The 27,496-nt window shown below is 35.1% G+C and overlaps 3 protein-coding genes and 1 long non-coding RNA gene across 4 annotated transcripts; 2 read left to right on the top strand and 2 right to left on the bottom strand.

The window, feature by feature from the left end:
• Positions 1–1,166: 1,166 nt before the first annotated feature.
• LOC105703945 (caseinolytic peptidase B protein homolog) lies at positions 1,167–5,967 on the bottom strand. Its single transcript, XM_012432760.1, has 10 exons — positions 5,279–5,967; positions 5,150–5,202; positions 4,895–5,084; positions 4,125–4,375; positions 3,945–4,035; positions 3,579–3,786; positions 3,337–3,469; positions 3,056–3,268; positions 2,689–2,986; positions 1,167–2,624 (listed from the first exon to the last, which is right to left on the bottom strand). The coding sequence occupies exons 1-10, from the start codon at positions 5,637–5,639 to the stop codon at positions 2,479–2,481; spliced, it is 1,944 nt and encodes a 647-aa protein (XP_012288183.1). The 5' UTR covers positions 5,640–5,967; the 3' UTR covers positions 1,167–2,478.
• A 347-nt stretch (positions 5,968–6,314) lies between these two features.
• LOC105703888 (WD repeat-containing protein 19) lies at positions 6,315–13,842 on the top strand. The gene is made up of 20 exons (XM_012432642.2): positions 6,315–6,567; positions 6,744–7,123; positions 7,434–7,644; positions 7,756–7,868; positions 7,934–8,351; positions 8,458–8,691; positions 8,920–9,045; positions 9,425–9,722; positions 9,796–9,994; positions 10,059–10,156; positions 10,283–10,565; positions 10,761–10,989; positions 11,059–11,311; positions 11,400–11,710; positions 11,781–11,930; positions 12,006–12,102; positions 12,194–12,400; positions 12,461–12,747; positions 12,822–12,898; positions 13,059–13,842. Exons 1-20 carry the CDS (start codon positions 6,553–6,555, stop codon positions 13,180–13,182), a joined length of 4,110 nt encoding a protein of 1,369 aa, XP_012288065.1. The 5' UTR covers positions 6,315–6,552; the 3' UTR covers positions 13,183–13,842.
• LOC105703890 lies at positions 12,733–13,176 on the bottom strand. Its single transcript, XR_001104406.2, has 2 exons — positions 13,031–13,176; positions 12,733–12,873 (listed from the first exon to the last, which is right to left on the bottom strand). It is a non-coding gene; the product is annotated as an uncharacterized LOC105703890 (long non-coding RNA).
• A 288-nt stretch (positions 13,843–14,130) lies between the features above and the next one.
• LOC105703889 (membrane-associated progesterone receptor component 1) lies at positions 14,131–19,195 on the top strand. Its single transcript, XM_012432643.2, has 3 exons — positions 14,131–15,251; positions 15,666–15,812; positions 16,922–19,195. Exons 1-3 carry the CDS (start codon positions 14,915–14,917, stop codon positions 17,035–17,037), a joined length of 600 nt encoding a protein of 199 aa, XP_012288066.1. The 5' UTR covers positions 14,131–14,914; the 3' UTR covers positions 17,038–19,195.
• The last annotated feature ends 8,301 nt before the right edge of the window (positions 19,196–27,496 follow it).

Genomic DNA, 27,496 nt, shown 5'->3' with positions numbered 1-27,496 from the left:
TACATGCACTATTTTCAATAGATTTATTGGTATTTTATGTAATATTTATAGGAACTGCGCGCTACAAATAATAAATAAAATGAGGTATAAATTCTAAGTAAAGTATGACGTATTAATCCCTTTTATTAAATTAATCAGTCATTTACTCGACTTTACCCACACATATGCACGCAATATATACCACCAACTGTACATATAAACTTATGTTACAGTTATTTTGAAACGACATATGTGTGGTTGGTGGTATACATTAAATGCATACGTGTGGGTAAAATCGAATAAATGATTCATTTAATAAAAAGGATTAATAAATCACACTTAACTCGGAATTTATACTTTATATGATTGATCATTTGTAGTGCATAAATGCCTATAAATTACACGAAATGCCAGAAAAATACATTGAAAATTACGTATGTAGCAATAAAAGTAGGGTTTTTAAAGGAACAAATATTTTTCTAATATTTTTGGGTAGCGTGTATTTATGTATGTTATCAAAGAACATTGTGGCAGTTGATAAGCACCATCGAGTGTAAAAAGTTTAACAGTGAGATATTTCCACTATTTCTAATTTACGGCAATCATTGTGCCTCTTTTATAGTGGACGATTTTAACATTGTTAAATATTAATGTTTAACGGTGTTAACACCCACCTGGGCTCTGAATTATAAAGTTACCTTAAAAAGTGTACACCAAGAAGATTAAAACTTCAAGGAACTCTTATATACTCTATTAAACGTTTGCCAAATTACCATCAAATTTTGTTTTAAGTGTTTTCAATCTTGAACGCCTGGGTGCACCGATGACACGTACAAACATAGAAGTTATATTGTATACAAGTCTCGTATTGCGCGCGTTCTATAAAGATATATTCAAGACACGATATTTGCGGTAAACATTATTTTTGACGGCTTGAAGCCCCGATGTAAAAGTGCCCTAAGAAACATTTTACATGTTTAATATATATACATGTATGTATAAGAATTCTGTCAAAACGTAAGAAGTAACCTCACATATCTAGAGATGCGTTCATATACAAAACATTCGTTTACTACGTTCTTACAAATATATCATATGCATATTTAATTCTTTCTTAATTTCTCTTAATTGAAAACATTAAATTAACACGTTACAGTTATACAAGTAGTAAACATAAATGTTAATACATCATTTATAGGTATTTATTAACACATTTCTTCAGTTGAAATACACTTCGAATAAAATTTGACGGGACTTGGATGAACGTTTCATCATTTAAGGTAAACTTGTAAGCCAGTTGATCCATTTTTTCATTAAATTAAATCTCTCCCATCGAATTACATATTTCCAGTAAGGCACAGTACCGCTCGTCAACCAAAATATTCCGGCCATCCAAATGGCAAAAAATAAAAATTCGAACCAACGGGAAAACCATGCCTGCAACTATTTCGATGGGAAAGATATAAGGAAGGAACAAGTCTCTTACAGTAGACTGATTGAAACACGTGCATATCGGAATGACTTATCAAACATTTGATAAAATGTTCCGATACATTTTCCAGAAGGCAGATCAACCAGCTTTACGTCAGTTATATTTAAAAAAGATAAGGTTAATGTTTATTGCTGTTAAATATATGCATATATTATATGACGATATAAGAAGCTATATAAAATTATACCGATGAGAAACGCTCTATCAAAAGAGTGGAGTCCGATATTGTACGCTTAAACATATACCTACAGTATTTCTATAGATACATATATAACACATACATATACATGTGTATGTATGTATTAATACATTATGAAAAATGTATTGTTTATATATTATATGTATGCAAAGCACATATATATTAACACGATGTGTCGTACTATTTTCAATGTTGAATAAATGAAATATGGGGTTCAGAAGTTCGTAGATGTTAACAGAAAGGAATGGACAAGATTTTGATTTTCTGAAGGTACAAGTCAAACAAATGTATCTACAGTACATCCCCCTGAATCCGATTTAATTACCTCATTCACTTAGAGGTAAACGCAATGAACTATATTACACCTTAAATGTGATGTTTAACTTATTTTCTTGTCATGTATCCTATGTGATTGGTTCAAAATAATAAAGATATTTACACCATCACGTTTGGTTTATCATGTTCCAACTCAATCTATTATGTGGTATTACAATAAATCTATATCACATGCAGCTCGTCCATGAAGAAACATACATTTATATGAGGATACTACTTGGTAGTAACAGATGGTAAGTACAAATCATAGGTACATTAACGGTTTATTAAAGCTAACTCAGTCATTTTTAAATCTTCCGTTAGAAAGGAGGACATTATATAAGAATTTTCCAGTAAACATTGTAATGCGACATTCATTGAAATACAATAAAACTATAAATTTACGCATCCTACGAAATTAGCTTCGTTGTTCTGTACATAATCTACACGGTCACGTCCTAGGTGTCCTGTTGCATTTTTCATTTCATCAGATTTAAAACACATAATTAGTATTACTCATCAAATAATCCGGTTCCACGATATCTGTAAACTCTTTCACTCCCGCAGGTCGAACCGATAGGCCAATGCTTACACCATCATCATGCCATTTTGCTTTCAGCAAAACGCAAGATCCTTTTCCTGAAAAATATCCTACTCATAATTTTATTTCTTCTATTGGCAATAATAATGAATTTCTAATTACCTATTTGACCACGTTCATGAGCAGCTGCTAATTGGTTAACTACTCGGCGTTCCACTTCATGTTTTATTGAACGAGCACCATAATGAACATCGTATCCATCAGCTAAAGCAGATAATACTTCTCGGTCCCATTTTAGTTCAACCATATGTCTATCTCGTGCTCGAGCAGCCCAAGCCTCCAGTTCTCTAGCAACAAGTTGGATAAGTTCCGATCGAGAGAACGGCAGAAAATAAACGATTTCATTTATGCGACCCAGAAACTCGTCTCTATGAAAATGAGCTTTCAAAATGGGTCGAACCTGAAAATTGTGAATAAAAGGTATTACGCTAAAATACAGGACTATCTGGAAAAAAAAGATTCTACTTACCACATTATCCTTAAAGTTACGTGATATTTCAATGTGTTCTGGTTCTTGATCCTCATCCGAAACTTTATTCAGTCTAACTGCAAACATTCGTTCAGCTTCTTCTCTAAGCTGCATTGCATGTTGCGCTATTTCATCACTCGCCAGGTTTGATGTCATAACAAATATTGCATTCTTGCATTCAATCGTCTTTCCTTTTCCGTCTGTCAATCGACCCTGAGAGCATTAGTAATAGCTAGATTCAAAGTATTTACCGTATTCATAAAGTTTTCTCAAATACATACTTCATCAAATAATTGAAGGAGCACTGTCAATACATCAGGATGTGCCTTATCCACCTCATCAAATAGTACCACTGCAGTAGAACATTTACTCAGCATCTTAGTTAGTTGGCCACCTTCGTCATGCCCTACATAACTAAAATAAGAAATGCATGACTGTACACTACAATAATTAAAAACCAGATATTTCTGAGTATTTTTTAGTAAATGTAAATTGCTTAAAATAATAAAAATTTGTTAGATACCCAGGTGGAGCTCCGATTAACTTAGCAACTTCATGCTTTCCTTGATATTCGGACATGTCCAAACGAATAAAACCGTCTGTCTTATTTTTGTGAATGTATGCCGCTATTTGCTTAGCTAATTCAGTTTTTCCAATACCAGATGAACCCAAAAATAAGAATACTAATGGATGGTTTTCATCGATCCAACCATTTTCTTTTCTTCTAATAGCTGAAAAAATACTCAGATCATAATTAAGAACTAAAATTCACAAGGACTATTATTTATAATTTAAAAACTGAAAAATAATATTACTTATTATTGTTGTTGTTGTTATTATTATATAATTTAAATATCTAGAAATGTATTTAATTACACAATGAACTTACTTGATGCTACAAGAGATATTGCACTTTCCTGACCAACAATGTGTTGCTTCAAACGTTGCTCTAGTGGAAATCTCCGTCGCTCCTCTGCTTCCTAACAAAGACATTTTTTACTTATCACATCATTAAGAAACTCAATACAAAAATACTGAAATCATAAAAATTTGTCAAAAACAGTTGTACCTTTTGTTTCTGAATTTCATCAAATTCAAGAGCAGATTTGATAAGCATTTCATTCATTTCGTCATCTCTGGAGTATTCAATAGGGCGATGACCTGCATCGTTTTCTATAGTAGGATTTGCTCCTCCATCTAACAATGCTTTTACACATTCTTTACAATTTGCTAATATAGCATAATGTAGCGCTGTAAATCCTTGGAATGAAGCTCTCTTATTTAGCCGATCTGAGAATTCTTCCTCCCAGGTCAAGAGCACTAAAATATATTAAAAAATATGAATTAGCAATAAATATTAATAATAAACAATAAGTTGTTTTAACTAGTACAGTACTGCTGCAATATGGAATTAGAATTACAGTATCATTGCAATACATTAACACATTAAAAAATACAAATAAGTAATTGATTTCAGATTAATAATAAATATATCATGATCAGATAACTATACAATAAAATTATTTCATTAACCGTTTGAGTGCCACAGGTCTTTGCTCTTTCCTAATAAAAAAATTGCCAAGCGGCGCGATAGCACTTCTTTTATTCCATGCTCAAAAATGCTGAACAGCGCGATAGCACTCGTCTTATTCCATGTCTAGCATGTTGTTATGGTCGGTTCTGCAACCTAGAGCGCTGGCAGTTTTAGACATAGGATAGAAGAAACGCGATTGCGCTGCTTGATACTCAAACGGTTAAAATTGTATATAATCAACTAATTATACTTGAATGAAAAATTTTAAAAATATAACATTAAATGTACTATTTCATTAAATATACCATCTAAAGTATTTAATTTCTTTTCCTTAGAAGTTTTATATACGTTAATAAAATGATCTCCAGCATTAGGATCTGCGCCATTCTTCAGTAAAAATTGTACTGCATCTACTTTCCCATTAATTGCGGCAGTTTGTAATGCTGTCCATCCCAACGGGTGCCTTGTATTTATATCCACCCCATCTGCTAATGCCTATTAGACAAAAATGTACTAAATATTACTTTCAAAATTTGTTTCAACACATTTATTATGCTTACCCTTTTAAGATCAGGAATATTACCATATTTCGCTGCTCTAAAAAGTCTCTTTTCTGAAAAATATTTCTCTTTGATACATTTTTATGATCTTTTAAAAAGATTTCAATATCAATTCCATGTGATACTAACCTTTAGTAAAACTTGTTGCATCACATGAAGCAATGATTACACCAAAACTGCTTAAAATGATTTTCCAACGTCTATACTGCCGCCTCGAATTTTCACTATTTCTTCTATATTCTCTTTGCCTTTCAAACACATGTAGTAAGGAAGGAAATATGAAATTGGATGGCTTGACAATTTTTACTAATGGATCAATATGCCAATGGAGTTTTCTTAAAAGGTACAAAGACTGTCTATCATTGTTATAAAAGGTATTCACAATGGATTTGTTCTTATTCACACTAAAACACGCCATTATTCCCTCTCTTTTAACCACATTTCTTGTAATTAGTTCTTTCCACCCATATAACCGTAACATTTTGTCCATTTTTAGCAGCTACTTTTAAATTATAATCATATTCATATCATCCTTCCATATGCCGTGATTAATGAATGCTGATAAATGCTACTTTAAATGACTTCACATAGGAATTTATTTCCTCCTGTTTCTAGTACTTTCGGAATTGGCCTGGATATCAAAATATATGTCATTTTGTAACTTATATCATCACATTTCGTACCACACTCCGCAACTAGACCAAGATGTATAAAATATCATCTTCCGTATTGTATAATTTCTCTTTCTAGGGAACTCCAATGTAAAAAATCATAATGAATTAATGAAATAAAACGTTGAATGACATTTATTTGTGTAACAAAATCTCAGCCAATCAGGAACGTGTTCCCCCTTTACTTACTCCGGCACTTCCAGGCATTTCTCACCTCTGGCTTGGGCTCCATCCATATATTCTTACGTTCATGCCCGATAAATAGTATATTAGCCACCGGATGGCGCCACTGTAATCATCTCTCCATCTCTCTTAATCTTATAGCGATATTATATAGCGGATTGCATTCTTTCTTTATCTTACACACAACTCGCCTTTCTATATGCGTCTCTCTTCCTCCCGTATGTGATACCATTGGCCACACATGTGATCTCTGTTTTACCCCCACTCCTGGTTTGTTAGCAACTTTTAGAGCATCAAACGGTAACATAGAATCAGGCTCCTGTGGACTTCTGAATTCTTTCGTAAAACTTTAACTTATGGAATAGCATTAAGTAAACAACATGGCGATCACGGTGAATAGCAGGTGAAACAATGTTTTCTCAGTAAATCAATATCGCAACTATGAGAAAAGTTATAAGCTAATTTTGTAATAACAAATATGTAGCATAAGTACTTAATGCTTTCAAGTCTGTCGAGTGACGTCAGTTGATTAAGAAAATAGCTAATATAATGGCTGATGAAAAGGTAGGTTATGCTTTTTGACAACTTTAATTTCAATGAAATGCGAAGTTACATATCTATTCACAAAAATACATATCCTTAAGTGGTCTGAAAGTATATATGCTACTCGTTATACTTTGCTACGATTCAATTTGTATTGATCTTTCATTATGATTAATGTTTTTAACTCTGCGGTATAGGTTTTATATCGTTTAGACCAACCACATGGACCGGGCAATGTGTACGTTGCATGGAGATCCAATAATAGTACACACTTAGCTACAACAGGCTGTGATTCAACCGTTGCCATTTTTAATAGACAAGGAGAAATGCAAGAATGCATTCAACTTCCTGGGTTATGTACAGGATTCGGGTGGGATGCAGATGGAGATCTTTTGGCAATCATATCGAGTAATTCATCCAGTATAATACTATGGGATGCAACGACAGGAAAGAAATCTCAAGTTGATGCAGGAGTGAGAGATGCACTTACATGTATGATGTGGGCTAAAAGAAATTGCATATTAGCAGTTGGTACTCAGAAGGGAAACTTGGCCTTCTATGATCATAATAATTCAAGGTATCATTCAAGTTGAATAGTTTTCAGTTTTTCTTTCGAGACATTATTTTTGGATGTCAATACCACATGGTGACCGATCATCTCTACCAAAGAGATTAAGTTTATTTTGTTTAAATAAAACAATGTTGTCATGTTACCATACGTTTGATAGAATCTACAATACTTACTGTGATGCATTCTGTTGCAATTATTTCTTAGATTGAATTCTTGATTTTTTGATTCTACAATAACTTTTATATATAATATAAATACTAGTTCTTCTCTGCTTCTGAGTCTTTGTGTTAAAAAATAAATGTTTAATTTCTTTTAGACGCATTCCAATTTTGGGGAAACACAAAAAACGCATATTGTGTGGTGCTTGGTCAATGGAAGGATTACTTGCATTAGCAAGTGAAGATAAGGTTTTAACAATAAGTACAAGCGATGGAGATACACGTAGAGAAATACCACTGCAAGGGGATCCTTCAGATGTACAGTTTAGTGAAATGAAAATGGATCATCGCATTGGTGGTGAAAACACTGTAAGTGAATACAAAATCATATTGCCTTTTAAGTATAAAGACTCTAGTTGTAAATATGTTAAGATATCTTTCTAGTTTTGATGTATATTTATCTTTATATTATCTATGTAGGTATCTCTCATTGTGAGCAAAACAACATTATTTTTATATAACGTTCTGGACCCAGACAATCCCATTGAATTAGCCTTTCAAAAACGTTATGGACCGATTGTTACTTACAAATGGTAAGTGGTTTAATGGAAAATGTTTCTTTATATATTGTGAAAAAACTTATCCTTCTAATTTTCAGGTATGGAGATGGATACATATTAGTTGGTTTTGAGGCAGGGTATTTTATTGCCATATCAACTCACATTAAAGAAGTGGGCCAAGAATTGTTTCAATTAAAAAACCATAGAGATTCATTAAGCCATATAGCATTAAGTCCGGTCACAGGCAAAGTAGCAACTTGTGGAGATAACACATTGAAAGTTCACCATCTTCAAAATTTAGAAGAAACTGATAAAATAATAACGATATCAGGAGAAACGGGAATTAGCCAGATTGAATGGTCAGCAGATGGATCGATGATAGCAGCAGTTACTTACAGTGGAAATGTTTTAGTTTACCTCATGCAAATACCTGAATTAATCAGCGTATGCGGAAATCGAATAGCACATTTAACAAGTTTAACTGAAGTTGTAGTGCATTTATATACTCTAAATAAGGTAAAAAAAAGAATTTATATATTTTTTAAGGATGTGTATGTGCGTGCGCGTGCACCCTTAAGACTGAATGTACAATATGCCTGAAATGACTTTGTTAACTTTTCAGAATAAAACAAACCCACAAATCATCAATACAATTATAGAGCCATCTGTTCTAGCAGTAGGACCAACGCATCTAGCAGTTGCTTTAAATAATCGAGCATTGTTTTGGGACTTGACAGTTGAGCAGTACAACATATCAATGCATTTCGAACGTGACTATTTAGCAACGGTGGACAGTATACGTTTAAACGAAGTCTATGTGTCGGTTTTATTCGATGGGAAATTACAACTGCAATCGGTACAGTACAATATATCTTATCCCTCGTTTAACGATTGTTCCTGCAGCTGATTCAGTGAATGTTAATAATTATATTTTTAAACGTAGTTTTTAATTCAAACATATATCGTTTTAAATAAAAAAAAAAACACTAAAGAATAGGATAATGTTTCCTTAAAGTATTTAAAAACAATATAAACAGAGTTAAAATTCTGGAATATAATATACAATTCCTTATTTCTATTACAGATTAAAACTGAACAAACTTTAATCAACAGTGGAAAAGAGTCAAAGATGTTTCCTGATTCTAACGTTTCAGATGTTAAGATCACATGCCATGCACTATCTCCAGACTTCTTGGTTTTTGGTAACGATGTAAGAACATTGATTCCATTTAAAAAATAATATTGTAAATTAGATTAGGGAATCAAAGCAACATGTTCATAAGTAGTCTATTGCATCATTCCCTTTTTATATTTATGGTTACTGAACAATAATTATAAAAGGATAGAAGATCGCAGTCCCGACCATTATTATCACGATTTATTCTGTATATACTATTTTTCCTTCGCTCCTTTATTCGCATGTAATGCATGAAAAATAATCCTTTGAAGTAACTGGTAAAAGAGAACTAATTTTGCAACGGAAACTAAAAGAACATATTAGAAAAGACAATGAAGCCATTGGCAAAAGTTAAACCTTCCTGGACTGGAAGCTTTTATATGGCGTATATTAAATATCTTATATTTTTCAGATGGGTCGAATCATTTATTTTTCTCTTGAGGGCTTTAACAACTCCACAGAATTCTCTCATAATACTGGAATAAGAGAGCTCTTTTTAGACGCAAACGGAACACAGCTGTGCTTCATAGATGACAAGTCCGACGTTTACGTATACGACCCAATAAATGAAAATACTTTTCAAGTACCAGATTGTCCGGATTCGATCGAAGGCATCATTTGGGATCAAAATTTGTTTGAACGTGCAATATTTGGAGTGTACAACAAGAACGTCATTGTATCCTATATTTTTGTGAAGCATTGCGTTGATGGTGGGTTCACAAAGAAAACGTTTATAATTATCCTTAAATGCTATGACTTTAACCGCACTACATTTAATAACAGGTGTGAAGGTGATCAAAATTAGCACAACAAAATTACCTTCAGAAACGATACCAACGCTAATGTATTCAGGTGAATTAACTTTAAGTACAGTTGGAAGTAAATTAACGCAGATCGTTTTATCGTCACACGAAGATGTGGGTAATGCCGTGGAAATTAAGCGGATAGATGAAATCTTTAATAATCAAATCACATGCAGAAGGTATGCGAGTAAAAAGTTGTATCATATTCTCCGAAGGAATTAAATATATTTTTTATGTGTACAGATTTCAACAGGCATGGGACACGTGTGAGAAACTCAATGAAAAAGAATATTGGTTGAAATTGGGTAAAAGTGCTATGTCAAATTTAAATATAGACCTGGGTAAGTTGTATACGTAGCACAATATATCTACAAATTGCCTAATATTACAGCAATAAATGATAAAAGTTAAATTAATAATTACATTCACTTACACCATCAAATATGTATAATTACCTATCTTTACAGGTATTCGTGTCTATCAGCACATACAAGACGCATCTATGGTGTGGGCATTACAGAAATTAAATAACGTGGATGAACTAGCACTGCTCTCCGGTCACATATGTACTTTACTTGGTGATTACGATCAAGCAGAAAAATTTTTCCTACAATCTTCACAACCCGTCGAAGCACTATATCTGAGAAGAGACTTAATGCAATGGGAGCAGGCATTGAGTTTAGCACAAAAATTAAAGCCTGAAGAAATACCATTTATTGCCAGAGAATATGCACAGCAATTAGAATTCACGTAGGTTTTTAACTCTTTCATTCCTTATGCTGGATATACCCAGCACCCATTGATCGATACATTTGGTGCGGGGTCCAATTTATTGGTGGTACTATAATGGAGCGGATCTTGGTAGCAAAAGGTTTAACGATGTCATTTATAAATATAAGGTTCAGATCATTATCGAAAACTCTTAATCTAATTTTTCGATAATAGTGGCAACTACCCGAAAGCTCTGGTAAATTACGAAAGAGGTCTAGTGGATTGTGGTGCCCATATAAATTCAAGTTCACAATATTTAAATCATCGAACTCAATGTCTTGCTGGAATTGCAAGGATGTCTATTAGATGTGGCGATAGTAGACGAGGTGTTGGCATAGCCATGGATAATGACAGTCCACGATCACTGCGAAAGGAATGCGCCGAAATCCTAGAATCTATGAAGGTATGATAGTTTAATGAGTGTTTAAAAAATACGTTCGACTAAATTCTATAACTTTACGCAAATTCGCAGCAATTTAGTGAAGCTGCAATATTGTATGAAAAGGCGGAATATTTTGAGAAAGCAGCATCGGCATATATAAAACTGAAAAATTGGTACAAAGTTGGGCAACTTTTACCACAAGTTTTATCGCCTAAAATTAATATACAGTACGCCAAAGCAAAAGAAGCCGATGGAAAATATGAGGAGGCCGCTGCAGCGTATGAAACTGCTAAAGATTATGATAATATTATCAGGATTAATCTTGAGCATTTAAACAATCCAGGTGATGTTTCTTTTTATATTTCCTTAACGTTCTTCTTACAACTACTATTCTATATTAAAATTATGATAAGTTTTGATACTCTCTGCAGCCCGAAGTGTTGAAGTAGTGCAGCAAACAAAGAGTATTGAAGGGGCTAAAATGGTTGCAAGATATTTCCAAAAAATGAATGACTATAATTCGGCCATTAAATTTTTAATTTTGTCAAACTGTCACGATGAAGCATTTCAACTCGCAAATCAGCATAGCAAAATGGAATTATATGGGGAAATTCTGGTAAACACCCTTGACGACGATAATGTTAGAAAGGAAGACTTCAAGAGCCTTGCCATTTATTTTGAATCACAAAAAAATAGCCTTTTAGCGGGGAAATATTACTTCCATGCTAAAGAATTTCAGAAGGTACAGTTTAGTAGTGATATAATTTTTGAAATGGTATATTACAGTGCCATTTATTATTTTGATTTTTTAGGCTTTGAAGCATTTATTAAAAGCTGCACAATTGGCTGCAGACGACGATAATGCTTTGACTTTGGCTATTGACACAGTTGCGTCATCAAAAGACGACAAACTTGCTAATCAATTGATAGACTTTTTATTGGGAGGAGATGGTTTACCTAAGGTATAACACGATTCTTAAAAACAGTATTAATGCTATAAAACTGAAATTAAATTTCTATTGTTTAATTATGTGTAGGATCCCAAGTACCTGTTTCGATTGTATATGGCCAGAAAGCAATATAAAGAGGCAGCAAAAACAGCAATAATAATAGCTAACGAGGAGCAAATTAATGGTACTTGTAAAGAATTGCATGTTTATTGATGTGAAGAGTTTTCGGCTAATTGTTCTTCCAATAATTAAAACTAAAATATTTCTTTATACAGGAAATTATAGGAATGCTCATGATGTCTTATTTGGCATGTATCAAGAGTTGAAAAGAAATAAAATCAACATACCCTTGGAAATGCAAAACAATCTAAGACTTTTGCACTCTTACATTTTGGTACGGTTACATGTAAAAAGGAATGATCACCTACGGAGTGCAAGGATGCTAATAAGGGTTGCTAACAATATTTCCAAATTTCCATCCCGTAAGTATACTGTAATCCAGGATAACTTTAACAAAAGTAATAAACATTTGATGTTTTCAGATATAGTTCCAATTCTAACATCGACAGTTATAGAATGTCATCGAGCTGGGTTAAAGCATGCTGCGTTCAATTTCGCAGCAATGCTTATGCGTCCTGAATACAGATTACAAATTGATGCAAAATATAGTAAAAAAATTGAAGCAATTGTACGAAAACCACCGAAATCCAAAGATCCTGAAATAGAGGACGAACCTTTGACACCTTGTCCTTATTGCAAAAATAAAGTTCCTGAAACGGAAATAATGTGTGATAAATGCAAGAATACAATACCATTTTGTATTGCAACGGTTTGTTTTTTACACATTTTTTGTTTAATAGTACAATGTAATATAAGAATATGACAAAATATCATTTTCATCAGGGCCGACACATCATTGAAGATGACTTCACAGTCTGTCCAAAATGTGAATTTCCTGCGATAAGATCAGAGTTTTTGCGGTAAGTTTTTTTATATTTTACATCCATATTATTGCAATGTAGAGAATTCTTCTTAAACGTGTATACGTTTGTGTGTAGAACACACGATATCGTAATAACAGGGATCAAAATGTACTTTAAAAATATTCTTACCACAGCAGTAATATTAATGTTCTTTTAGTATCATTGAAACAGAAGATACTTGTCCAATGTGTTCGGAACGAGTAGATCCAGCAGTGGTATCTTCTGAAATTAATATCCGTCCATATCTTGATATCCAAGATGAAAGAAAAATAAGATTCTAATTATACATAGTTCAGTGTATCATATTTGGTTAAGCCAGTTTTAACGAATGACCCGAATGGATTAAATTAAAAGAAACGACACTTGTAATCTTAGCGGATCAAGATTTGAGTGAATAATTGATAAGTTGACTAGTGCATATCAATATTTATTTTATTTATTTGTTACCACACAAAATCAAACACTTCTTTAATGTATAAAAACCAAAATAATGAGAATTGATCTAATAATGTGAAAAACTGTACCATATGTTAATTTGTAAAAGACTTTCAGTTGGTTTATCTATCGACCACAAAGACAACATGTGATACACGAAAATAGATATAAACTCTTGTACATACACGATAGAAAGTATTAGATTTTTCCTATTGTTTTAATGTGTTGTTTGAGTAAAATGCCAACACGATACCTTTAATGTTAGCAACTTAAATAATCAATTGCTTTCCGTGTGCGTATCACTTTAACTAATTTAAATCTACACTTCCGTCCAAGGACAGTACCGATGTTTAAGTACAATTGAACATATGCTCTAGTATAAGTATACACATATTGGTTTTGATGCTGTGCTTTGAAAAAATAACATGTAAAAAGGACTGTACATCTGAAATTTGTTATCAAAAGACAAATAAAACCATGAACACTGCAATTGTTATTCCCATGAACTTATTGCGTTTTAGTTACCACCTTTGCTGCATAATGTATTCACATAAAATATACGAAGCAGGTTAGACAAATGTAAGAGTACTCGAGAGTACCATTCCACGCTTCGTATCTTTTTACCATCGTTAGAGCACTACCTACATGATCGTACTGATTGATTCAAATTTGCACCGCTTGCGCCGAGTGCATATGTACATACATACACCTGGTACGACACGCGCGCACTTTGTACGATTCGAATGACGGCATAGGATGACTTGACGTGATTCTGGAAAAACAGCTGGACCGAACCGGGTGTAATAATACGCTCCGTTTCCCAGTAGACCTTCGATGCAACGATCACCTGACGACCGACGAAACCGCGACGCTAGTTTCTGCAATTCTCGCAAACTTGCTGGGCGATTCGAGACTCCGATTGCGTTTTAGTTTCTCCACCTGATAAGCAAGAAGTTCTTAAAAGTAAACGGTTTAAAGAATCGCCATCGCCCCTTGACGCGCACATCGGTATTGCACCTTCAGGGGTACTTCAAGAAGTGCGTCTAACGGGACACCGGTGACTCCCGAATCCGGATTGCATGCAAGGTAAAACGGGGAAATTTGTTTATTAGGGATCAAGCAACCATATTCGTTGAAGATAATGTGCAAGTCGAGTATAAGAAATTGGATTTAATTCTCTCGGCACTCGCCGAGCGTTCCGTAACTTGATTAGAATCGAGGCGGAGCCGCTTACGCATCGGTCACTAGTGGCGGCCCGAAGCGCGGCGATTCGTTCGTAGAGGTTAGCCGCGAGCAGCGGCGTTCAGTGGAGCCAAGTAGGCGTCGTTCGGCAGCCGAACGTTCTCACCGCCGCAACTCATCGCAGCTCGACGTGACTCGCCGCTCGGCAGGCGCCGACGTCGACAGGTTGTCGGGCACGAGAGAAGCCAGAAGTTCTTCCGTTACCTTCCGCGAGTCCACGAGGCCTCGAGTCGCATCCGCTGGTGCTTATCCGCGATACCAACGTCGACGTCAGTGATATCGTCGCGATAAAACTACTCCTGCACGTTCAAATATATACCGTACTTGGTGGTTAAAATGGCCGAACAAGAGGTCCCGCAATTGGCGGACCCTCCTACGGGTAATCACCAGGAGGAGAGCTTCTTCGCGAGCTTCGTAGCCGAGGTTGTACGTAGTCCCCTTAACCTCACCCTAGTCGCGATAATCGCTTCCCTCGTTTATGCGATTATCAAGAGCAAAATAAGGCCAGAAAAGCCACAAGTCACAGTCATGAAACAATTGCCTAAAATGAGGAGAGATTTCACCCTCGAGGAACTGAAGAAGTACGACGGTACTGGGCCCGATGGACGTATCTGCGTAGCTGTTAACGGTAGTGTCTATGACGTTACCAAGGGCTCCAGATTCTATGGTCCTGGTAAGCGGATAACTGCTATTCATTCATTGTATGATCGCATACTTTTTTTCTTGGTTATTAGTTTTTGCGACCAGTGGTTGGTTCTTATTTCGGTGCGATCAATTTAGAAAATCGTCAATATTCACAAAGATACGGTTAGCCTTTAATTGCGGATTGGTTCCTATCGAAATAAACTTTCAAAATGTTCAAAGACCGTCGCTGAATATGAGAAGCATTATTTTTCAACTGGATGATGCGCCTTTTATTTGATTTGAAGGAAATTGATGAATTGCTTACAGTAAATTGAATTGTTACTTAATACTTTATTTGGGGTCTTAAACATAATTATCGTGTATGCGAAATATATAAAAAATAATTTATAATCCTTGGTAAGATTTCTTTAGAAGTTATTCATATTATATTTTTATTATATAGGAGGGATTTATGCAGCTTTTGGAGGACGAGATGCCAGCCGGGGATTGGCCACTTTTGACGTTACTGGACAAGACAAGTACGATGACTTGAGTGATTTAGACACTGCACAAATGAATTCGGTCTTGGAATGGGAAGCACAATTCAAAGGTAATGTAAAGCAATAATTGAAGCGGCATGAGATTAAGTTAAATTAGCATATTGCGGGAATATAATTGATTCTAATAATACAATTTTACTGAAACCAACTATCAATTTAAAAAAAAAAAGAATAGAAAAATTCCTCTCTTCTAATTCCATCAACAGTGATCTTAGAAATATTGTTAAATTGAACAGCATGTTAGAAAATATTTTACAAATATAAAAGTGAACGGTTTCTAATACAAATATACAAATAATAAAAGGTTGATAAAAGATATTATTAACGGTATTATTATTAAAATGGATACAAACTCAATTCTAAAATAGACATTTTTTTTCTGATGCTATTTGACAACTTTATTGTACAATGTATTTTATCTTTTACTGTACCTGTACTTTATTGTAATCTCAGAATTGACTAGTCATCCTTGGTCTCCTCATTACAAAGTATAATTACATAGGAACAAAGTTCAAGGCCTAGAGTTTTACAACTCCGGTTTCGAACGGAAATTATGTTGCTGATATGAATGAAGTCCATTCTTAGTTAAACATTGCATTTCTGATATACTACTTTCTGTTGATCTGGTAGAGATATTAATGTAATTGTTGCATCGTGTTCTAATGTGCAGGTATTACTGAAGTTCTGCTATCTTAAATACATTTTTTATTTAATCTATAATTCGGGATTTTGAAACAATGTTTCAACTTCAAATTCTTAACTTCAAACATTTAAAAATTAATTTTTTGCATAACGTTAAGGAAAAAAATACTTAATATTTTTGGAATTGTCATAGCTTATATTTCTTTAAGTTACACTCTTTAATGGCTATTATTTATGTAAGAACATCATATGCCTACAAAAATGTAAACAAACACTTTCCACAAAAAATATGGATTTATATAAATATAATAAAAAAAAAAAAGATAAATTTTAATGCATAAATGCCATATATTAAAACGTATATTAAGGAGTAACTGAATAAAATGTTATAATATATTTATCCATCAACGTTATCATAGGTTACGTTTAATTTTAAACTACAATTTTTTTATATGTAATAGAAAACGTACACAATTAATGTAATTTTATTAAACGCTAATAATTTTCTGCTTTACAGAGAGGTACGATTATGTTGGAAAATTATTGAAACCTGGAGAAACGCCAACAAATTATTCAGACGAAGAAGACGAAGGAAGCCAACAAGAGAGCGAAAGTAAACTTAAAAATGAATGACCATTCGTTTATGTCATGGCAGTCAAATATATTCCTGCAAATACTGCGCACACACAATCATCGAAATTCTCAGGATTCTTATTCGCAAATGTTGCAAATATTTTGCAGGATGTATCACTTCTTTGTGAAGATATTCGAGCAAAAAGCAAAATAATTACTGTCGCCAGATGTATACAAATATTTGGGCCTTAAGTTACACATCAAGACTTGATTTAAGTATCCTTTTATTCGGTCAGAATGATATTCTTCAGGTACTTTGAATGTTTCTCTAACATCTGTACAAAATATTTTCTAAGAGCGTTTAAAAACTTATAATAAGCAAACTAAGTACTGAAATGTATTTGGTTCTGTTGTGAATGAACCATCGTAGAGTCAAATGCAAAACAGATATATAATTATATACAAGATGTCCCATACATTTATGGTTATGGCCTGGAAATGATATCTATATTGAATGACGATAATAATACAATTGTATTTTTACGGAGCGTCTTGTATACGTATGTACTTTCCCGTGTAATTTATTTCAATGTGCAATTTCTACAACAAGCCTGTAAAGTGAATTTATTTATCATGTTTTATCTCATATTTATATCACAGTACTACAAGTTCAGTTTATATTTATCCATTCTCATAAATCCGGGGTTAAGCAGTAAGTGATACATTAATTACAAACAACAGATTCTAAAAAGTGATTTGATCCAATCACGAGACGCGATAGCATCTCAAACAAGTTCATGGTTAACTGAACATTTTTTTTTTTACGCCGAAAGTGTTTTTTAATGAGACATGAATTACATGGTATATACGTCGCGAATGCATGGTATTACGACTTTGTGCGAAAGGCTAATCCTAAGCATATCTATCCGTACGACATTTCTTATTTAATATGTCGTAAAATTCATAATTACTATGATTTATAAATATTAACTTTGATCATAGAAAATATTGTAGGTAAATGAATATACCATAATTGTGCCGAATACCAAGCTTATAATAATTGAAAAAGAATCTAACTACCATAGAATTTTTATAACTCATCGTCTTTGCGATAAAGTCGGAAGTTTGATAACAAATTACACATTATTATTCGATCACCGTTTACTTGTGTAATGACATTATTGCATTGTTGAGGATTGTATGCAAATTTTAACCGTGCATACCTACTATTAGATGAACTCCTGATATGCAATTACTTTTGTGTAACATAACGTTATATTGGTAATGTAGAAATTTTATACAACTCAGCATTGTGTAGCTATATTGTATCGTTATGGTTTTCGAGAAAAGTGGGGAATACATTGAAAAAATACTGCTATGCATTTCACATATATGTACATTTGAATAAAACCTGCTGAAAGGGAAACCACAACGTATTGTTTATATAAAGTCTAAAATAGTTCACTTTTTCATACATAAGTCGCAAATTATTCAAGACATGAACCAAAAATGGGGCCTCGATTAAAAAAATTCAATTGTTAAATGAATTTCACTGATTAACGTATTCTCCACAAGTTTCGATTACCTTAAAATATGAAATGTAAAAATGGTTTAGTTGACGAAGAGTTACTTTTAGACACGTGAATATAATTTTTGTAAATTTCAATCAACGCGGATCGATGAACAATTACCATGCTGCGAGTAAAGCAGAAGTTGCAACACTAATTAAAGGCTATTGTTCGCATCTTAATGTTGGTACGGGTTACTTATACAATTTTACCTAATGTAGCAACAGTACATATTCTTAAAAGAAAAAAGAAAGGACTATGTGCGACGTGCACGAGGAGCAATATTGAATGTAGCAAACGTACTTTATATCATCAGAAGAGATTTTTTGAGTTACCTTATCCAAAGTTTAAATTTTCACTTTAATTAATTTATGCTTTTTTTTTTTCATCAAATCAATGTTACTAACAATGACTAACATCATGTTCTCGACATGTCCTCTTTTGAAATCATTGTTTACAATAAAAAGTCGCGGGCGTTGAATTTCTTATTGATTTAATTTATTCGCCCAATTGGCATAAGTGATTGCATTGAAAAGAAAATTGAGAACAATCTCAATCATTTTCGACATACCTTACAAAAACGAGCTTATCATTTACATTAGTTTCTAGCCTGTATCTATGCCTTGAATAAAATGCATTTATTTTCGGTATTTTTACAAAAATCTGTAACACTATATCAATTTCTTTCTTAAAAAAAAAAAATGGTTTAGCCATTTGCAGCGCTATTATTTTCTTAATACTCATATGCGAATCGTTTCCTTGCAACATCATATTTATAAACCATAATTTCCAATTGACATTTTCGAAAGGAACGCCTCGTCGCGCCGGGCACTACGAAATCAGGTAACTTTAATGAAAATAAAATAAGCCGACCATGGTGTGCCTTATTTAACGCGCCTTTTCTAAGTAAACAATTCCAAATTAGACAATAGTTATATCTAAAACAAAAAAAAGAAAAAAAAACAATCCATAGAGTCATTCTGCGGATATCATTTTATAAATTCGTTAAATATTCATCCTGTATATTGGACACGTTATTTCGACAGTGGTATAACTAAATTATTTAAAGTTTCAATTTAATTCATTAAATAGCGTTTGCCGGAGATATCAAGAACGTAAAACAGGTGATACATTGAAACGGTTCGACCTCTTTGCTACGCGTGGCATGAAGCCACTTCGAAATCGTACAAGAGATCTACCTGAACGCACAGGTCGATGCCTCGTTCGAGTCCATCACTAGAAGCTAAAGGTGGGAGTAATGGCACGCGACCGAGTCAACTTCCGAGACACGTAGGCATGACCTTTTTACGTTCCTTCCATACTCTACCGACGCGATCGCCTCTACGCCCGGAATTTCCTCGCGGAGAATCGTCAAATCGTTCGCCCAGATGTTCTATATAACATATAAACAGCCTTATCGGTTCCTTTATCACTTCGGGTAGATTCATGAGATAACGTCTCGTCATAATTCTTATCGGAACTTAAGGTTCATTCTATATATACATATACGTACATATATATTAACGCCGCGTTTCGGCTCACGTTGACACAGCCGGAGAGGGACCAATCGTTCAGGACGTAAAACGGCCACTCGAGGGCGNATGGGCGAATGCATCCTCGCGAAGCGCAGTCGTCGCGTGCCGCGTACGTACATATGTACATACATACCTAGTTGAGGAGGACCGCGAAACCGCGGCGAGACGGATCCGCTGCCCAAGCGAACAGTGTCCCGTTCTCCTCTTATACCTCCCGTCTCTCTCTCTCTCTTCTCGGCATCACAAAGAGCCGCTGTCACCGGGACGTTGTCTGCTACCAATAATATAAGAATGAAAATATGAATAAATAAACAACTTAATGACTTTGATGATTTTAAGTCATTGAATTGAATATTTTCTTGGTATCAGGCATAATATTGGTAAGTTGTAATTGTAATATCTGGTCTGGCAGATTGTTTCTGCAGTTTGACTTCGTTGCAGGATAATATGAAAATCCCCGAGTTTAGAGATGAGTTTATTATTTATATTTATGTACAATCAAATGAATCATTTGCCGTCAAACTCGATAAAGTATGTAATTAAGTCGAGCAATTTCAGTCGTTACTAGGGGTCTCTTTGTGATCTTCTAAGAGAAAATTATACTTCAATTAGTATTGTTAACATAATTTATTGACTTTATGTGAAAATTGTCCCTGCTATACATTTTAAACTACCTCTTAAGAGAATGTACTTCCAGTTTCTAAAAGTATTTACGTTACGGCGATATGATTTCCAAACTCCCTTATCTCGTTACTGCAATGAGCGCGTGATGAAATAGGCCGATATCGATACTGTCTCACAGTATTCGACCACTGCGGATGAGACCAAGTGACGAAATCAATGAAATACGCGTCTATTTAGCTCATGGTTTTCCGTTCGATTATTTAACCCTTTTAGCACCGGCCAAAATTGTTAACACTTGTTATTTTTTTTCTGGAAAAATAAAATTTTACAAGCATCGCGTTCTTCCTTAGAGCGTACGTCATCACGTGCTGAAGTTTCAAATGACTCGATGGACCCAGCTTGCAGAAAAGTTGTATAAATACTTTTACCCACTTTGGAAAAAAGTTGTATAAATACTTTTACGTTTCATGTGTATATAGAACGATCTTTTCATATCACCTTAAAGTCCATACTTTTGTAAATCAATTCCAACTAGACATACCACTGATCAAATTGTCCAACGAATGCTCCGTACCTCACAACTACAAGAAAATGACCGTGTTCTTTGAGTTTACAAACCCTATCGGATAAACGTTGAGTATCGGAAAATGGGAGCTCATTTCGATAGTAGTTCCCGCGCAAATCAGCTGTTCGAGTGCATGCACGGCGAGCGTCCATGAATGGGCGCATGCATCCTGGCGAATTTTTTTTTTTACGAAAATTCAAATTTCACGAGCATCGCGTTCTTCCTTATAGCGTACATCATCACGTGCTGAAGTTTCAAATGAAAAATCTAAAGTCCATACTTTTGTAAATCCATTCCAACCAGACATACCACTGATCAAATTATTCAATGAATGCTCCGTACCTCACAACTACAAGAAAATGACCGTGTTCTTTGAGTTTACAAACCCTATCGGATAAACGTTGAGTATCGGAAAATGGGAGCTCATTTCGATAGCAGTTCCCGCGCAAATCAGCTGTTCGAGCGCACGCACGGCGAGCGTCCATGAATGGGCACATGCATCCTGGCGAATTTTTTTTTTAACGAAAATTCAAATTTCACGAGCATCGCGTTCTTCCTTAGAGCGTACATTATAACGTGCTGAAGTTTCATATGATTCGGTGTACCCAGTTTGGAGAAAAGTTGTATAAATGCTTTTATGTTTCATCTGTATATAGAACGATCTTTTCATATCACCTTAAAGTCCATACTTTTGTAAATCAATTCCAACTAGACATACCACTGATCAAATTGTCCAACGAATGCTCCGTACCTCACAACTACAAGAAAATGACCGTGTTCTTTGAGTTTACAAACCCTATCGGATAAACGTTGAGTATCGGAAAATGGGAGCTCATTTCGATAGTAGTTCCCGCGCAAATCAGCTGTTCGAGTGCATGCACGGCGAGCGTCCATGAATGGGCACATGCATCCTGGCGAATTTTTTTTTTTACGAAAATTCAAATTTCACGAGCATCGCGTTCTTCCTTATAGCGTACATCATCACGTGCTGAAGTTTCAAATGAAAAATCTAAAGTCCATACTTTTGTAAATCCATTCCAACCAGACATACCACTGATCAAATTATTCAATGAATGCTCCGTACCTCACAACTACAAGAAAATGACCGTGTTCTTTGAGTTTACAAACCCTATCGGATAAACGTTGAGTATCGGAAAATGGGAGCTCATTTCGATAGCAGTTCCCGCGCAAATCAGCTGTTCGAGCGCACGCACGGCGAGCGTCCATGAATGGGCACATGCATCCTGGCGAATTTTTTTTTTAACGAAAATTCAAATTTCACGAGCATCGCGTTCTTCCTTAGAGCGTACATTATAACGTGCTGAAGTTTCATATGATTCGGTGTACCCAGTTTGGAGAAAAGTTGTATAAATGCTTTTATGTTTCATCTGTATATAGAACGATCTTTTCATATCACCTTAAAGTCCATACTTTTGTAAATCTATTCCAACCAGACATACCACTGATCAAATTGTTCAACGATTGCTCCGTATGTCACAACTATAGGTAGCCATCCTACAACACGCGATCCTATAACACGGTTTCGCTCTAACACGATAAGAAAATTGCGAAAACCTTTGTACAACACTGTATTCCTACGGCACTGGATAACATGATTTTTGTTTAACATATTTAAACCCTAAATTACCTTAAAATAATGGCGGGGAGGAATAATAAACTATAGTGCCTCTACGTGAAGATAATATTTCTTGTTTTTTTTTTTTTTTCGTTTTGTGTTATACATACATTTATATCTTTAATAAAAATTAAGTTGCTTATATGGAATTAAAAAAAAGTTTGTTTTTAATACGTTTTCGGAACGTAATCCCCCCTTTTTGTCCTGGCTCTGAGTCTATGAGTATAACACGGTTTTTTCTAGGAACCTACCGTGTTATAGGAGGGTTACCTGTACGTGATTGTGGAGATCCTAAGGAAGAGCGCGATGCTCGTGAAATTTCATATTTCACGAAAAAAAAAAAAAAAATGTGATCTTGGTTCTAGTGTAGGCTAAATAAAAAAAAATGTTCTTTTGAATGAATGAAATTTTACGAGCATCGCGTTCTTCCTTCGGACCTTCGTAATCACGTGGTGAAGCTTCAAATGATTCGGTGCACCCAGTTTGGAGAAAAATGTTATATATATATATAAGAACGCGATGCTCGCAAAATTTCATTCTTCCATATATATATAAAGGATAGGTTGTTTCGTTATTTTCTATTCTAGCGAGCTTCTTAAGGTGATATGAAAGGGCCATCACATATATATTATATATAGAATAGAAAATAACGAAACAAACTATCCGAAGGGAAATACGCGATAATGCTCTGGAGCGTACAAAAGATACGTTTGATTTACGGAAAAAGGGGATTTCGAGAGTTTCCGATAGGGTGATGATCGCAAAGTTCGCAGTTAGCGAACAGGTGCACCGCCATGCCCGGCCCGGTAAGCGGTAATTGCACCTAGAGTCGCGGATTCGTGGTCGAAATTCTCTGTTTNATAAAAATTAAGTTGCTTATATGGAATTAAAAAAAAGTTTGTTTTTAATACGTTTTCGGAACGTAATCCCCCCTTTTTGTCCTGGCTCTGAGTCTATGAGTATAACACGGTTTTTTCTAGGAACCTACCGTGTTATAGGAGGGTTACCTGTACGTGATTGTGGAGATCCTAAGGAAGAGCGCGATGCTCGTGAAATTTCATATTTCACGAAAAAAAAAAAAAAAATGTGATCTTGGTTCTAGTGTAGGCTAAATAAAAAAAAATGTTCTTTTGAATGAATGAAATTTTACGAGCATCGCGTTCTTCCTTCGGACCTTCGTAATCACGTGGTGAAGCTTCAAATGATTCGGTGCACCCAGTTTGGAGAAAAATGTTATATATATATATAAGAACGCGATGCTCGCAAAATTTCATTCTTCCATATATATATAAAGGATAGGTTGTTTCGTTATTTTCTATTCTAGCGAGCTTCTTAAGGTGATATGAAAGGGCCATCACATATATATTATATATAGAATAGAAAATAACGAAACAAACTATCCGAAGGGAAATACGCGATAATGCTCTGGAGCGTACAAAAGATACGTTTGATTTACGGAAAAAGGGGATTTCGAGAGTTTCCGATAGGGTGATGATCGCAAAGTTCGCAGTTAGCGAACAGGTGCACCGCCATGCCCGGCCCGGTAAGCGGTAATTGCACCTAGAGTCGCGGATTCGTGGTCGAAATTCTCTGTTTACGTTTACCGAGAGTGGAATACTATTAACGCGCAAGTCTTAATCCGTCGGTTCCGCGGGGGCAAGAAAGGGGAGAGGACGATCGATCAGGTGTCAACCCCTGCCTAGGGTTGACGGAACGGCGTTGGAAAGACGGGGTAGATTCGGACTTGATACGGCGCGGCCGTCGACCGGCGGGACTTCACCCCTACGGGAGAAAACGCCTCGCTCGCCTGGACGCGAGCGACGAGCACGGAAACGTCTGTATTATCCATACTTTCCCAAACTTTTTCCGCGATGGAACACTTCGCGAACCCGGAAATTCTCCCGGAACCCTTAGCTTATTTTTTAGCTTCGGTAATTCCTCCTAGTAAAAATTAAAAGAAAAAAAAACACAATATTTATGTAGTATTTTTAAATACGAGGCTATAATATAATATAAGAATGAAAATTTTTTAGCTTCGGTAATTCCTCCTAGTAAAAATTAAAAGAAAAAAAAACACAATATTTATGTAGTATTTTTAAATATGAGGCTATAATATAATATAAGAATGAAAATTTTTTAGCTTCGGTAATTCCTCCTAGTAAAAATTAAAAGAAAAAAAAACACAATATTTATGTAGTATTTTTAAATATGAGGCTATAATATAATATAAGAATGAAAATTTTTTAGCTTCGGTAATTCCTCCTAGTAAAAATTAAAAGAAAAAAAAACACAATATTTATGTAGTATTTTTAAATATGAGGCTATAATATAATATAAGAATGAAAATTTTTTAGCTTCGGTAATTCCTCCTAGTAAAAATTAAAAGAAAAAAAAACACAATATTTATGTAGTATTTTTAAATATGAGGCTATAATATAATATAAGAATGAAAATTTTTTAGCTTCGGTAATTCCTCCTAGTAAAAATTAAAAGAAAAAAAAACACAATATTTATGTAGTATTTTTAAATATGAGGCTATAATATAATATAAGAATGAAAATTTTTTAGCTTCGGTAATTCCTCCTAGTAAAAATTAAAAGAAAAAAAAACACAATATTTATGTAGTATTTTTAAATATGNACCCATAATTAAGTTGCTTATATGGAGATAAAAAAGAAAGTTTGTTTTTAATAGGTTTTCGGAACGTAATCCCCCATTTTTGTCCTGGCTCTGTGTCTCATACAACCCGGTTTCACCCAACACGGCATTTTCTAGGAATCTATCTACCGTGTTATAGAAGGGTTACCTGTACAAGAAAATGACCGTATTCCTTAAGGTGATCTGAAAGTGGCGTCGAAGAGGTTTCATTTATAAAACTTTTCTCCCAACTCGGTTAACCGAATAGTTTGAAACTTTACAACGTGAATAGGAGGACTAAAGAAGGTCCTGAAACTCATGAAAATTCAATTCTTTTTAAATTTCTTTATAGGTATTTTAAAAATAGTTTATAAAAAATAAAATTTCGCGAGTTTTAGGACCTACTTTAGGGTCTACATATTCACGTTTTAAAGTTTGAAACGATTTGAGACACTCAGTTCGTAGAAAAGTTATATGAACGATTGAGCTTTCAGATGCCACTTTCACATCCCCTTAAGTTTACAAACCCTACCGGATAAACGTTGAGTATCGGAAAATGGGAGCATCATCTCATTTCGATAGCAGTTCCCGCGCAAATCAGCCGCTCGAGCGCACGCACGGTGGGCGTCCATGAATGGGCGAATGCATCCTCGCGAAGCGCAGTCGTCGCGTGCCGCGTACGTACATATGTACATACATACCTAGTTGAGGAGGACCGCGAAACCGCGGCGAGACGGATCCGCTGCCCAAGCGAACAGTGTCCCGTTCTCCTCTTATACCTCCCGTCTCTCTCTCTCTCTTCTCGGCATCACAAAGAGCCGCTGTCACCGGGACGTTGTCTGCTACCACGCCGTTAAGCGATACTCGGCCTCCTTCCCATTCGAAATCTGTTTGAATGCGGCTCCCGATCGAATGCAGGGCGCTGCATGTCCCACTAGGAAACGAGAAACCTGGCGCGCGCAAATTGGTGGTGTCGCGTGGCTCTGGCCGAGCTCGCGACCATTCTCGCGGTCGTGCCCATGGCCGTGGCCGTGGTTCGAATCGAGGATTCACTCGGAAATCCGTGAAAACGACTTCCTTCAATGAAAACCGATTGCCTTTGACAGGGTTGGGTAAGTATAATACGTGGGAAGTAAAGGGTAGAGTTCTAAATCCAGTAAGTTACGTCAGAAACGAAGAGAAATTCCCGGTAACTTATCGGTCATTTCTCCAAAGCCGTTTTTATCGAGAAATTATGAGAATTTGAATTTTTCAACAGAGCGAACGAGAGGCTTCGATTAGCTATAGAGAAACATCGTAGAGGGGAATTTCCGTTGTACGTTCTCCGTAGCCAATCAAAACCTCCCATTCGCTCCATCGCAGAATGAAATGTCAGTTAGTTTGAAACAAATCGCATGGAATTTTCCGTGAAGTTGTAGATACGTGAATATTTTTAGCTGGAGGTGAATACGACCCTATAATCAATATTTTCTAATAGTAATTATTACTCTTTAGCTTGAACTTCGAAGTTGATTGAAAAAAAAAAAGAAAGTTATTCAAACGAAGAAACCTAAAGTATAAATAACAAAATTAACGTTCTCTTAAATTCTCAATGTTCCCGGTAACTTACGGTATGTTTCACAGTTACCTTCTCCAATTTAATGTTACCGAGAATTTTCGTACTCTAGTAAAGGGTGCATTCAGAGGGAAAACCGGTTACCGATGAGTTGGGAACATGTTGGGATTTTCTGCTGAACATCCCGATCAGAATGGTCCGATCAGTAAACATGTTGAGTAAACGTACCCATTCACCAGATGAGCGGTGACCGATCACTCAACAGTTGTCTCCTCTGAATGCACCACGTGGTGAATGCATACGTGGTTTTCTACACGTATATCACAACGTATTATACGTCCCGAGTTTTCTACGCGGACAGGAAGTATATTACCCTAAACTAAACGTGCAAAGCGCATA

This window comes from Orussus abietinus, unplaced genomic scaffold (genome assembly GCF_000612105.2).
Source record: "Orussus abietinus isolate OABI.00-Male unplaced genomic scaffold, Oabi_2.0 scaffold155, whole genome shotgun sequence".
Taxonomy (NCBI): Eukaryota; Metazoa; Arthropoda; class Insecta; order Hymenoptera; family Orussidae; genus Orussus; species Orussus abietinus.
This window is presented reverse-complemented; position numbering and strand designations above follow the sequence as displayed.